Raw genomic sequence first — 14,206 nt, forward strand, 5'->3', positions numbered from 1 at the left:
TGTGTGTGTGCGTCTGTGTCTCTGTGTGCGTCTGTGTCTCTGTGTGCGTCTGTGTCTCTGTGTGCGTCTGTGTCTTTGTGTGCGTCTGTGTCTTTGTGTCTTTGTGTCTTTGTGTGCGTGTCTCTGGGTCTTTGTGTGTCTGTGTCTTTGTGTCTTTGTGTCTTTGTGTGTCTGTGTCTCTGTGTCTTTGTGTGTGTGTCTCTGTGTCTTTGTGTGTGTGTCTCTGTGTCTTTGTGTGCGTCTGTGTCTTTGTGTGTGTCTGTGTCTCTGTGTGCGTCTGTGTCTCTGTGTCTTTGTGTGCGTCTGTGTCTCTGTGTCTTTGTGTGCGTCTGTGTCTTTGTGTGTGTCTGTGTCTCTGTGTGCGTCTGTGTCTCTGTGTCTTTGTGTGCGTCTGGTCTGTGTGTGTGTCTGTGTCTTTGTGTGTGTGTCTCTGTGTCTTTGTGTGTCTCTCTGTCTCTGTGTGTGTCTCTCTGTGTCTTTGTGTGTGTCTGTGTGTCTGGGTCTTTGTGTGTGTGTGTGTGTGTGTGTGTGCATATGTCTGTGTCTGTGTGCATCTGTCTGTGTGTCTGTGTGTGTGTCTGTCTGTGTCTGTGTGTGTGCGTGCGTCTGTCTGTGTGTGTGTGTGTGTGTGTGTGTGCGTCTGTGTGTGTGTGTGTGTGTGTGTGTGCGTCTGTGTGTGTGTGTGCATCTGTCTGTCTGTGTGTTTGTGTGTCTGTGTGTGTGTGTGTGTCTGTCTGTGTGTGTCTGTGTGTGTGTCTGTCTGTCTGTCTGTGTGTGTGTGTGCATCTGTCTATCTGTGTGTGTCTGTTAGGGTGCATCAAATTGCAATGCAAAAATTGTATCTCAACATATCAATCTGTGTGGGGTTGCATTTTGTTCGGACAAACATAAAAATGATTTGTGCAAAGTTTGGGAAAGATTCGTTGAGATTTAGAGGTAGCACACAGCATGTGAAATATATGAAAATGGGCCTTTTTGGGCGTTTTACTAGATAACATGACAAGGCAATTTCAAAAACGGCAAGAAATAGTTTTTCAGAACAACATTTATTAACCCTAACATTTAAGAACAAAATGTTTGATAACAACATTGAAATAGTCTTTCAAACATGTCTCAAGCATCCTAGAGTCCTAGACCTGGTCCAGCTTGCGCTTGCAGCAGCGAAGGTTTGACCGTGTTGAGCGGTCATGCTCAACTGCCTGTAGCACATTCTGCAGGTGCTCCTCACTCCTGGCTGCTGCCACAAAGTCTGACGTCAGTTTGACGCCACGCTCGGCACAGTCATTCACAACATTGATGGTACGTACATTCACTGCACCCATCTGAAATGTTGTACTGGTAACCCAATCCTCTACATCCAGTGAAAGAAACGCGGGATCGATGTGCAGCAGGTGCATGCCGAACCAGCAGTCTCGGTTGGCAAGGTCAGCCAAGCTGGTGGTCGGCGAGAGGGTTGGAAACTTTGGCTTGCCGAAGCCAGTGCCAAAGCGGAGCTGTGGGGCTTGCATGGATATATCAGCCGGCTTGTGCTCCAATATAGCATCTGCAAGTGCGCGCCGCTCGCCAACTGGCACCTTGGTGCTGAAGAGTGCCAGGGGCAGCATCTCGCCTGACAGGTACCAAAGGTGCCGCTCCAGCGCCTTAATCGCTGATGCTGCGATGCCCTCGTCAACAGACTTGTATGCGTACAGGTTGTGGTAGAGTGTAAGGTCATTTCATGCCGCATCTACGGCCGTGTCGCAGGTCAACCACCACGTTGCGTAGATGTGCGTGATGAAGTTGGCAAACGCCAGAATCTTCAGCACCTGCTGCTGTGTAGTGATGGTCCCCTGAGGAAGCAAGGCAATGTGCTGCTCCATCAAGGCCAGCTTGAGAGTGTAGAGCAGCTTAGCCATCCACCGCGCCTTGTGCAGTGCTCCCGGTTGTTGGAAGTTAACTGGAGTGTGCTCTGCACTGTCTGCACTCAGATACACAAGACATAGCTGCACGAACTCGCGATAGTCGCCTCGCTTGTAGTCGAGCACTCCTGCAGCGCACACAATTAGTTCAGCACGCAACTTGCCCAGGAACGGTGGTTCGGCATCGCCAGGAATGTAGCGGGCCAATGGGCCGCTGTCCTTGTGTGGCAACAGGTTCCAGTTGTCACGCAGACGTGTAAACAATGTAACCTCTGGCGAGCGTGACGTCTCCACCTTGAGGTCAGTGAAGATGTGGCTGAGGAGCACCTCGCCGATGTGGTGCCGGCACCCGGACCAGAGCAGTGGTCGACCCAGTGAGAGCTGGATGGCAATGCAGGCTGCCGTGAGATGGCCAGTGTTTGACGCGGTGGTGTCAAATGCCATGTTGACAACCTGATCGGTGCAGCACCAGTCCTGCAGCAGCTTGCATGTCAGCCGGGCAATGATCGTTCCACATGCCTAATCAGTCCCCTTCATGTATGCTGGCAGACCAAGCAGTTTGAGCCGCTCCGCGTCTCCGATCACCACTGTCAGACGCTCCTCCAACCGGCGCACATTGTTGAGCATTGGCGTCAACTTACTGTCCCAGTGCAAGGTGCACATGGGAGGTGGTGTCCACTGTTCTTGCTGGTCCTCACTGATGGCCTGCAACACGTGGCGGTGCGCTCGGTCTGCTGTTGCGTAGGATGTGGAGACCTTTGCCGAATTGCCACCGGATTCCTCGATCAGACCGCGCGTGAAGGCAGCCTGCTGCGATCTTCAACCGTGTAGCCAGTGACACAAGACTCGGCCGGCTGAGAATGTCTGATGGAATGAAGGCTGTGGTGCCAGTCTTCTTACGCTCACGGGTGGGTGTGTTCTCAGCCGGTGGAGCAGCTGTTTCATCTGCATTGCTGTCTTCATCACTTTCGCTTTCCAACACCACCGCCATGCTGGACCTCGCAGTCATCTCCTGCTGCTCCTTGGTAAAGCATGCCTGCTGCGCTGCTTCACGCTCCTGTCGCCGCTTCAACTTGGATTGCAGATTGGCATCCAATGCTCCAAATGTGGCCACTCTGTCGCCCTTCATGCTGGCCAGGAAAGCAATGTCCTCTGCATTTGGAGATCACAGCGGGAATGTGGCATCCAGCTTGTGCTCCATTGCGTCCACCAGTCGAGCTGTAGCCTCACTGGAGCGCCTGGCCTTTGGAATGTGCCGCAGCTTGTTGCTAGCATCGACAAGCGCTACCATCTTGACGCATGCTCGACGATCACTCACCATTGTAATATTGGCCTTTCCATAAAATGGCCGCACCTGCTCCAAAACGTCCTTAGCCGCATGGAACCGTGACAAGGCTCCGGTCAAACCTGGCCGCTTGGCATGCAGTTGCGTGTCGCAGTTGTACAGCATGCACCGCAAGATCTGGCGACCACTTGGCAGTTTGGCACCAGTGATGATGGCATCTGCATTGGTTATGCTGGCGCCCAGACCTAAGACCAGGCTGCGGCTGCTCTGGCGGGAGCCTAAGGGCGGCGACGCCATCTTGTGAGAGCTGGATCCTGTGGTGGGTGATGGTGGCGTTGACTCCGTTGAGGGATTGAGTAAACTGATGAATTGCTGACCAGAACTGACCAGAATTGAATAAACTGCGATGCAGAGCCACACAGGCAAAGCTATTTATAGGCCCATCCCCCCAAAAATTGCAGGTGCGAGATGTAACAATGTTGCAACTCACACACACACACACACACAGACACACACAGACTAACGCGCGCACACACACACAGACACTAACAGCAGGCCATGTTGGGGGAGGACAGCATGTACTGATGTACCGTTCCACCTCTAAATCACCTCGTATTGCAAAAATATTTTGCATGTATTGTTTTTACATGGATGGTAACACTTTTAGCACCCAGACAAATCAATACGCTGGAAATGTGTATTTTGATGCACCCGTCTGTGTGTGTGTTTGTGTGTCTGTGTGTGTGTGCATCTGTCTGTCTGTGTGTGTCTGTGTGTGTCTGTGTGTGTGACTGTGTCTGTGTGTGTCTGTGTGTGTGTCTGTGTCTGTGTGTGTCTGTTTGTGCATCTGTCTGTCTGTGTGTGTCTGTGTGTGTGTGTGTCTGTGTGTGTGTGTGTCTGTGTGTGTGTGTGTCTGTGTCTTTGTGTGTGTGTCTGTGTGTGTGTGTGTGTGTGTGTGTGTGTGTGTGTGTGTGTGTGTGTGTGTGTGTGTGTGTGTGTCTGTGTCTGTGTGTGTGTGTGTGTGTGACTGTTAGCGATTCTCCCAGCAACCCCAGGGCATTCAGTTGAAACACCGCCAAGCTTACGCCCGCTGGCAGGTAAACATTCACAGCCCTCACACGCACGCACGCACGCACACACACACGCACGCACACACGCACACACGCACGCACAACAGACACTTGAACCACTTATGTCGAAGGCAGGGAAAATAAACCACTAATCAGATATCTGCCATGGTGAAGCATGCACACACACACATGCACAGACACACGCACACACACTTGCATAGCTGCATTCACTCACAGACTACATGCTCCCTTTAGAACACGGCGTTTAGCGTTAGCCTGTGACCCAACCAACTAAACCGCACAGACAATTTCGTAACGTATGCGCCGTTCATATTTTGAATAAACCTCGGTTTAGGGTTTCAACACATTTTAGAATAACCTCAGGTTTCAATAAACTTCTAACTGCGCTTTCGATATTTCACCAATCAGCAAGTGCTTTTCCGGGAGCATATCTATGTTCCCTCAGCCCTATGTTCCCTCAGCCCTATGTTCCTACAGCCCTACGTTCCTACAGCCCTATGTTCCTACAGCCCTATGTTCCTACAGCCCTATGTTCCTACAGCCCTACGTTCCTACAGCCCTATGTTCCTACAGCCCTATGTTCCTACAGCCCTATGTTCCTACAGCCCTATGTTCCCTCAGCCCTATGTTCCTACAGCCCTATGTTCCCACAGCCCTATGTTCCCACAGCCCTACGTTCCTACAGCCCTATGTTCCTACAGCCCTATGTTCCTACAGCCCTATGTTCCTACAGCCCTATGTTCCTACAGCCCTACGTTCCTACAGCCCTATGTTCCCTCAGCCCTATGTTCCTACAGCCCTATGTTCCTACAGCCCTACGTTCCTACAGCCCTATGTTCCTACAGCCCTATGTTCCTACAGCCCTATGTTCCTACAGCCCTACGTTCCTACAGCCCTATGTTCCTACAGCCCTATGTTCCTACAGCCCTATGTTCCTACAGCCCTATGTTCCATCAGCCCTATGTTCCTACAGCCCTATGTTCCTACAGCCCTATGTTCCTACAGCCCTATGTTCCCACAGCCCTATGTTCCTACAGCCCTATGTTCCCACAGCCCTATGTTCCTACAGCCCTATGTTCCTACAGCCCTATGTTCCTACAGCCCTATGTTCCTACAGCCCTATGTTCCTACAGCCCTATGTTCCCTCAGCCCTATGTTCCTACAGCCCTATGTTCCCTCAGCCCTATGTTCCCACAGCCCTATGTTCCCACAGCCCTATGTTCCCACAGCCCTACGTTCCCACAGCCCTACGTTCCCACAGCCCTACGTTCCTACAGCCCTATGTTCCCACAGCCCTATGTTCCTACAGCCCTATGTTCCTACAGCCCTATGTTCCTACAGCCCTATGTTCCTACAGCCCTATGTTCCTACAGCCCTATGTTCACACAGCCCTATGTTCCTACAGCCCTATGTTCCCTCAGCCCTATGTTCCCTCAGCCCTATGTTCCCACAGCCCTATGTTCCTACAGCCCTATGTTCCTACAGCCCTATGTTCTCACAGCCCTATGTTCCCTCAGCCCTATGTTCCTACAGCCCTATGTTCCCTCAGCCCTATGTTCCCTCAGCCCTATGTTCCTACAGCTCTATGTTCCTACAGCCCTATGTTCCTACAGCCCTATGTTCCCTCAGCCCTATGTTCCTACAGCCCTATGTTCCTACAGCCCTATGTTCCTACAGCCCTATGTTCCTACAGCCCTATGTTCCTACAGCCCTATGTTCCCTCAGCCCTATGTTCCTACAGCCCTATGTTCCTACAGCCCTATGTTCCTACAGCCCTATGTTCCCTCAGCTCTATGTTCCTACAGCCCTATGTTCCTACAGCTCTATGTTCCTACAGCCCTATGTTCCTACAGCCCTATGTTCCTACAGCCCTATGTTCCTACAGCCCTATGTTCCTACAGCCCTATGTTCCTACAGCTCTATGTTCCTACAGCTCTATGTTCCTACAGCCCTATGTTCCTACAGCCCTATGTTCCTACAGCCCTATGTTCACACAGCCCTATGTTCCTACAGCCCTATGTTCCCTCAGCCCTATGTTCCCTCAGCCCTATGTTCTCACAGCCCTATGTTCCCTCAGCCCTATGTTCCTACAGCCCTATGTTCCCTCAGCCCTATGTTCCCTCAGCCCTATGTTCCTACAGCCCTATGTTCCCTCAGCCCTATGTTCCTACAGCCCTATGTTCCTACAGCTAGGGATGGGTATCGTTAGGATTTTATCGATACTACTACTCCTATCGATACTGCTTAACGGTTCGGTACTTTATCGATACTCTTATCGGTTCTTTTTGATAATTTTTTTATGATTTTTATATTTGCAGTTGAGAGCATTGGTCATCTCCCTACAGTAAAGATTAGAAATGATTGAATTATTGTAAATGTGTGTGGAGTGGTGGGAATAGCTGCTTCAATAATAACTTATAACAACAACAGACAAGTTAGACAACTATGTATACAAAAAAAACGATATACACTGAATGATTAGTTGTTACCTAAAGTCCTTGGACTCCACTGTAGAGAACGGGTGCAGGCCTTTGACAACAAACTTTGTCACAGCCCTGTGACACTCGTTCACCCTATCCTCTGTCATCTTTCCTCTAGCTGCTAGGGAGAAAGGACTTTGGGTGGTGGAGGTAGAGGGAGGATGTGTGGTGGGCTCACTGGCCTGGGACACATTGGTGGCTGACCTCAGCTTGACGATCTATAAAAAGTTTTTAGATTGTAGTATTTGTAGCTAAACAATTATTTTGTTTATTAGCCTATTTGTAATAATTCGTTATTAGCCTAGGAAACTCCGTATCTTGGCTTACCGGCTGCAGTGGACGTGGATGCAGATGGACCACTGCGCGCAAGGCAGTCGAATACGGCGCATTTCTGCACACTAATATAGTGTTTTGCAAACAAATGTTTTGATAGATTGCTCGTATTGCCACCCTAACTGGCAAATGTTTTGTTGCACTTGTGAACGCTTCGCTCTATCCGCCATCACGACTCAGTCCATGCAGAGCTGTCTGTGTCTGTGTGCAGCGCGCGTCGGCACGGAGACAGCGCTGAGATGCTTCCAGCTGCAGCACATCAGGTGTGCAGGGCTTGTATGTGCGGGGCTTGTAAGCGCTGCTGTCTGACGTGCTGCAGCTGCATACTATTGACAGCGCTTTCATTAAGGAGTACCCGTATGTATGTGTAGCGCGACTCGCGAGGAGTGTGTGTAATAATGACTCGCTGCTTCTCGTGCAGAGACAGAGAGAGGAGAGATCGTTCGCAACTTTTAAATAATAATAATAATAATAATAATAATAATAATTTCTCTAGAGTATCGATAGCAGTACCGAGGACGTCGGAGCTTATAAATACTCCGGTATTTTCTAATATAGTACCGGTTCCCGTTTAAAACCGGGGTCCGGGGGGCATCCCTACCTACAGCCCTATGTTCCTACAGCCCTATGTTCCTACAGCCCTATGTTCCTACAGCCCTATGTTCCCTCAGCCCTATGTTCCCTCAGCCCTATGTTCCCTCAGCCCTATGTTCCTACAGCCCTATGTTCCCTCAGCCCTATGTTCCCTCAGCCCTATGTTCCTACAGCCCTATGTTCCTACAGCCCTATGTTCCTACAGCCCTATGTTCCTACAGCCCTATGTTCCTACAGCCCTATGTTCCTACAGCCCTATTTTCCTACAGCCCTATGTTCCTACAGCCCTATGTTCCCTCAGCTCTATGTTCCTACAGCCCTATGTTCCCACAGCCCTATGTTCCTACAGCCCTATGTTCCTCCAGCCCTATGTTCCTACAGCCCTATGTTCCCTCAGCTCTATGTTCCCTCAGCCCTATGTTCCTACAGCTCTATGTTCCTACAGCCCTATGTTCCCTCAGCCCTATGTTCCTACAGCCCTATGTTCCTACAGCCCTATGTTCCTACAGCTCTATGTTCCTACAGCCCTATGTTCCCTCAGCCCTATGTTCCCTCAGCTCTATGTTCCCACAGCCCTATGTTCCTACAGCCCTATGTTCCTACAGCCCTATGTTCCCACAGCCCTATGTTCCCTCAGCCCTATGTTCCTACAGCCCTATGTTCCCACAGCCCTATGATCCTACAGCTCTATGTTCCTACAGCCCTATGTTCCCTCAGCCCTATGTTCCTACAGCCCTATGTTCCTACAGCCCTATGTTCCCACAGCCCTATGTTCCTACAGCCCTATGTTCCTACAGCCCTATGTTCCTACAGCCCTATGTTCCCTCAGCCCTATGTTCCCTCAGCCCTATGTTCCTACAGCCCTATGTTCCCTCAGCCCTATGTTCCCTCAGCCCTATGTTCCTACAGCCCTATGTTCCTACAGCCCTATGTTCCTACAGCCCTATGTTCCTACAGCCCTATGTTCCTACAGCCCTATGTTCCTACAGCCCTATTTTCCTACAGCCCTATGTTCCTACAGCCCTATGTTCCCTCAGCTCTATGTTCCTACAGCCCTATGTTCCCACAGCCCTATGTTCCTACAGCCCTATGTTCCTCCAGCCCTATGTTCCTACAGCCCTATGTTCCCTCAGCTCTATGTTCCCTCAGCCCTATGTTCCTACAGCTCTATGTTCCTACAGCCCTATGTTCCCTCAGCCCTATGTTCCTACAGCCCTATGTTCCTACAGCCCTATGTTCCTACAGCTCTATGTTCCTACAGCCCTATGTTCCCTCAGCCCTATGTTCCCTCAGCTCTATGTTCCCACAGCCCTATGTTCCTACAGCCCTATGTTCCTACAGCCCTATGTTCCCACAGCCCTATGTTCCCTCAGCCCTATGTTCCTACAGCCCTATGTTCCCACAGCCCTATGATCCTACAGCTCTATGTTCCTACAGCCCTATGTTCCCTCAGCCCTATGTTCCTACAGCCCTATGTTCCTACAGCCCTATGTTCCCACAGCCCTATGTTCCTACAGCCCTATGTTCCTACAGCCCTATGTTCCTACAGCCCTATGTTCCCACAGCCCTATGTTCCTACAGCCCTATGTTCCCTCAGCCCTATGTTCCTACAGCCCTATGTTCCTACAGCCCTATGTTCCCACAGCCCTATGTTCCTACAGCCCTATGTTCCTACAGCCCTATGTTCCTACAGCCCTATGTTCCCACAGCCCTATGTTCCTACAGCCCTATGTTCCCACAGCCCTATGTTCCTACAGCCCTATGTTCCCACAGCCCTACGTTCCCTCAGCCCTATGTTCCCTCAGCCCTATGTTCCTACAGCCCTATGTTCCCACAGCCCTATGTTCCTACAGCCCTATGTTCCCACAGCCCTACGTTCCCTCAGCCCTATGTTCCTACAGCCCTATGTTCCCTCAGCCCTATGTTCCCACAGCCCTATGTTCCCTCAGCCCTATGTTCCTACAGCCCTATGTTCCTACAGCCCTATGTTCCTACAGCCCTATGTTCCTACAGCCCTACGTTCCCACAGCCCTATGTTCCTACAGCCCTATGTTCCTACAGCCCTATGTTCCCACAGCCCTATGTTCCCACAGCCCTATGTTCCCACAGCCCTATGTTCCTACAGCCCTATGTTCCCACAGCCCTATGTTCCTACAGCCCTATGTTCCTACAGCCCTATGTTCCCACAGCCCTATGTTCCCACAGCCCTATGTTCCTACAGCCCTATGTTCCTACAGCCCTATGTTCCTACAGCCCTATGTTCCTACAGCCCTATGTTCCTACAGCCCTATGTTCCTACAGCCCTATGTTCCTACAGCCCTATGTTCCCTCAGCCCTATGTTCCTACAGCCCTATGTTCCCTCAGCCCTATGTTCCTACAGCCCTATGTTCCTACAGCCCTATGTTCCCACAGCCCTATGTTCCCACAGCCCTATGTTCCTACAGCCCTATGTTCCTACAGCCCTATGTTCCTACAGCCCTATGTTCCTACAGCCCTATGTTCCTACAGCCCTATGTTCCTACAGCCCTATGTTCCTACAGCCCTATGTTCCCTCAGCCCTATGTTCCTACAGCCCTATGTTCCCTCAGCCCTATGTTCCCACAGCCCTATGTTCCTACAGCCCTATGTTCCCTCAGCCCTATGTTCCTACAGCCCTATGTTCCTACAGCCCTATGTTCCTACAGCCCTATGTTCCTACAGCCCTATGTTCCTACAGCCCTATGTTCCCACAGCCCTATGTTCCTACAGCCCTATGTTCCCTCAGCCCTATGTTCCTACAGCCCTATGTTCCTACAGCCCTATGTTCCTACAGCCCTATGTTCCTACAGCCCTATGTTCCTACAGCCCTATGTTCCTACAGCCCTATGTTCCTACAGCCCTATGTTCCCTCAGCCCTATGTTCCCACAGCCCTATGTTCCTACAGCCCTATGTTCCTACAGCCCTATGTTCCTACAGCCCTATGTTCCTACAGCCCTATGTTCCTACAGCCCTATGTTCCTACAGCCCTATGTTCCTACAGCCCTATGTTCCCTCAGCCCTATGTTCCTACAGCCCTATGTTCCCTCAGCCCTATGTTCCTACAGCCCTATGTTCCTACAGCCCTATGTTCCTACAGCCCTATGTTCCCTCAGCCCTATGTTCCTACAGCCCTATGTTCCCACAGCCCTATGTTCCTACAGCCCTATGTTCCTACAGCCCTATGTTCCTACAGCCCTATGTTCCTACAGCCCTATGTTCCTACAGCCCTATGTTCCTACAGCCCTATGTTCCTACAGCCCTATGTTCCTACAGCCCTATGTTCCTACAGCCCTATGTTCCTACAGCCCTATGTTCCTACAGCCCTATGTTCCTACAGCCCTATGTTCCTACAGCCCTATGTTCCTACAGCCCTATGTTCCTACAGCCCTATGTTCCTACAGCCCTATGTTCCTACAGCCCTATGTTCCCTGAGCCCTATGTTCCCACAGCCCTATGTTCCCACAGCCCTATTGTAGAGGCAGAAACCGACTTGGTGGATTTATATATTATTATATTATTATTATAATATATATATATTATATTATATATTAGAACTACACACTGTTGGCGGTTAGGTGGCGTAGCGGAGATTGCGTTCGTCACCAACCCCGGAGCTGTGAGCTGGATTCGCCTGTTCGAATCCAGCTCACAGCTCCGGGGTTGTCGGCCGTTCACACTAATACAATTGGCTGTATCAGAGGGTGGGAGAAGCTGGCGGGGTGGGTCCGGGTCGTTGTAAACAGCGACTCCTACAGTTCGGTCGGGGCGCCTGCTAAGCGCGGATAGGACCTGAGTGGGATAGTGTGATCCTTCCACACGCTACGCCCTCTCAGGGAGGATCCGCGCTGCCAGGTGAAAAGAAGCGGTTGATTGGCTCAGCCCTATGTTCTCACATCCCTATGTTCTCACAGCCCTATGTTCTAAGGCTGTCAGTGTGAACGCAGCACTAAGGCTGTCAGTGTGAACGCAGCACTAAGACTGTCAGTGTGAACGCAGCACTAAGACTGTCAGTGTGAACGCAGCACTAAGGCTGTCAGTGTGAACGCAGCACTAAGACTGTCAGTGTGAACGCAGCACTAAGACTGTCAGTGTGAACGCAGCACTAAGGCTGTCAGTGTGAACGCAGCACTAAGACTGTCAGTGTGAACGCAGCACTAAGGCTGTCAGTGTGAACGCAGCACTAAGACTGTCAGTGTGAACGCAGCACTAAGACTGTCAGTGTGAACGCAGCACTAAGACTGTCAGTGTGAACGCAGCACTAAGACTGTCAGTGTGAACGCAGCACTAAGGCTGTCAGTGTGAACGCAGCACTAAGGTCAGTGTGAACGCAGCACTAAGGCTGTCAGTGTGAACGCAGCACTAAGACTGTCAGTGTGAACGCAGCACTAAGACTGTCAGTGTGAACGCAGCACTAAGACTGTCAGTGTGAACGCAGCACTAAGGCTGTCAGTGTGAACGCAGCACTAAGACTGTCAGTGTGAACGCAGCACTAAGGTCAGTGTGAACGCAGCACTAAGTCTGTCAGTGTGAACGCAGCACTAAGGCTGTCAGTGTGAACGCAGCACTAAGACTGTCAGTGTGAACGCAGCACTAAGGCTGTCAGTGTGAACGCAGCACTAAGACTGTCAGTGTGAACGCAGCACTAAGACTGTCAGTGTGAACGCAGCACTAAGGCTGTCAGTGTGAACGCAGCACTAAGACTGTCAGTGTGAACGCAGCACTAAGGCTGTCAGTGTGAACGCAGCACTAAGGTCAGTGTGAACGCAGCACTAAGGCTGTCAGTGTGAACGCAGCACTAAGGCTGTCAGTGTGAACGCAGCACTAAGGCTGTCAGTGTGAACGCAGCACTAAGACTGTCAGTGTGAACGCAGCACTAAGGTCAGTGTGAACGCAGCACTAAGGCTGTCAGTGTGAACGCAGCACTAAGGTCAGTGTGAACGCAGCACTAAGACTGTCAGTGTGAACGCAGCACTAAGACTGTCAGTGTGAACGCAGCACTAAGGCTGTCAGTGTGAACGCAGCACTAAGGTCAGTGTGAACGCAGCACTAAGGCTGTCAGTGTGAACGCAGCACTAAGACTGTCAGTGTGAACGCAGCACTAAGACTGTCAGTGTGAACGCAGCACTAAGACTGTCAGTGTGAACGCAGCACTAAGACTGTCAGTGTGAACGCAGCACTAAGACTGTCAGTGTGAACGCAGCACTAAGACTGTCGGTGTGAACGCAGCACTAAGGCTGTCAGTGTGAACGCAGCACTAAGGCTGTCAGTGTGAACGCAGCACTAAGGCTGTCAGTGTGAACGCAGCACTAAGGCTGTCAGTGTGAACGCAGCACTAAGACTGTCAGTGTGAACGCAGCACTAAGACTGTCAGTGTGAACGCAGCACTAAGGGTGTCAGTGTGAACGCAGCACTAAGGCTGTCAGTGTGAACGCAGCACTAAGACTGTCAGTGTGAACGCAGCACTAAGACTGTCAGTGTGAACGCAGCACTAAGGCTGTCAGTGTGAACGCAGCACTAAGACTGTCAGTGTGAACGCAGCACTAAGACTGTCAGTGTGAACGCAGCACTAAGGCTGTCAGTGTGAACGCAGCACTAAGACTGTCAGTGTGAACGCAGCACTAAGGCTGTCAGTGTGAACGCAGCACTAAGACTGTCAGTGTGAACGCAGCACTAATACTGTCAGTGTGAACGCAGCACTAATGCTGTCAGTGTGAACGCAGCACTAAGACTGTCAGTGTGAACGCAGCACTAAGGTCAGTGTGAACGCAGCACTAAGGCTGTCAGTGTGAACGCAGCACTAAGGCTGTCAGTGTGAACGCAGCACTAAGACTGTCAGTGTGAACGCAGCACTAAGGCTGTCAGTGTGAACACAGCACTAAGACTGTCAGTGTGAACGCAGCACTAAGGTCAGTGTGAACGCAGCACTAAGACTGTCAGTGTGAACGCAGCACTAAGGCTGTCAGTGTGAACGCAGCACTAAGACTGTCAGTGTGAACGCAGCACTAAGGCTGTCAGTGTGAACACAGCACTAAGACTGTCAGTGTGAACGCAGCACTAAGGTCAGTGTGAACGCAGCACTAAGACTGTCAGTGTGAACGCAGCACTAAGGCTGTCAGTGTGAACGCAGCACTAAGACTGTCAGTGTGAACGCAGCACTAAGACTGTCAGTGTGAACGCAGCACTAAGACTGTCAGTGTGAACGCAGCACTAAGACTGTCAGTGTGAACGCAGCACTAAGGCTGTCAGTGTGAACGCAGCACTAAGGCTGTCAGTGTGAACGCAGCACTAAGACTGTCAGTGTGAACGCAGCACTAAGGTCAGTGTGAACGCAGCACTAAGACTGTCAGTGTGAACGCAGCACTAAGACTGTCAGTGTGAACGCAGCACTAAGGCTGTCAGTGTGAACGCAGCACTAAGACTGTCAGTGTGAACGCAGCACTAAGGCTGTCAGTGTGAACGCAGCACTAAGGCTGTCAGTGTGAACGCAGCACTAAGGCTGTCAGTG

The 14,206-nt window shown here is 51.0% G+C and overlaps 1 protein-coding gene across 1 annotated transcript in view; it reads right to left on the bottom strand.

Moving 5' to 3' along the window:
* stox1 (storkhead box 1) overlaps window positions 1-1,604 on the bottom strand; it is a gene marked incomplete at its 5' end in the record, with an annotated part of 22,930 nt that extends 21,326 nt beyond the window's left edge. Inside the window, one exon of the mRNA XM_084322081.1 lies at window positions 1,229-1,604. Coding sequence (XP_084178207.1) covers window positions 1,229-1,604 — 376 coding nt within the window. The remainder of the gene's footprint in view (window positions 1-1,228) is intronic.
* Window positions 1,605-14,206: the final 12,602 nt, after the last annotated feature.

Source organism: Notolepis coatsorum (genome assembly GCF_963971535.1).
Source record: "Notolepis coatsorum genome assembly, chromosome: 9".
NCBI classification, from domain to species: domain Eukaryota; kingdom Metazoa; phylum Chordata; class Actinopteri; order Aulopiformes; family Paralepididae; genus Notolepis; species Notolepis coatsorum.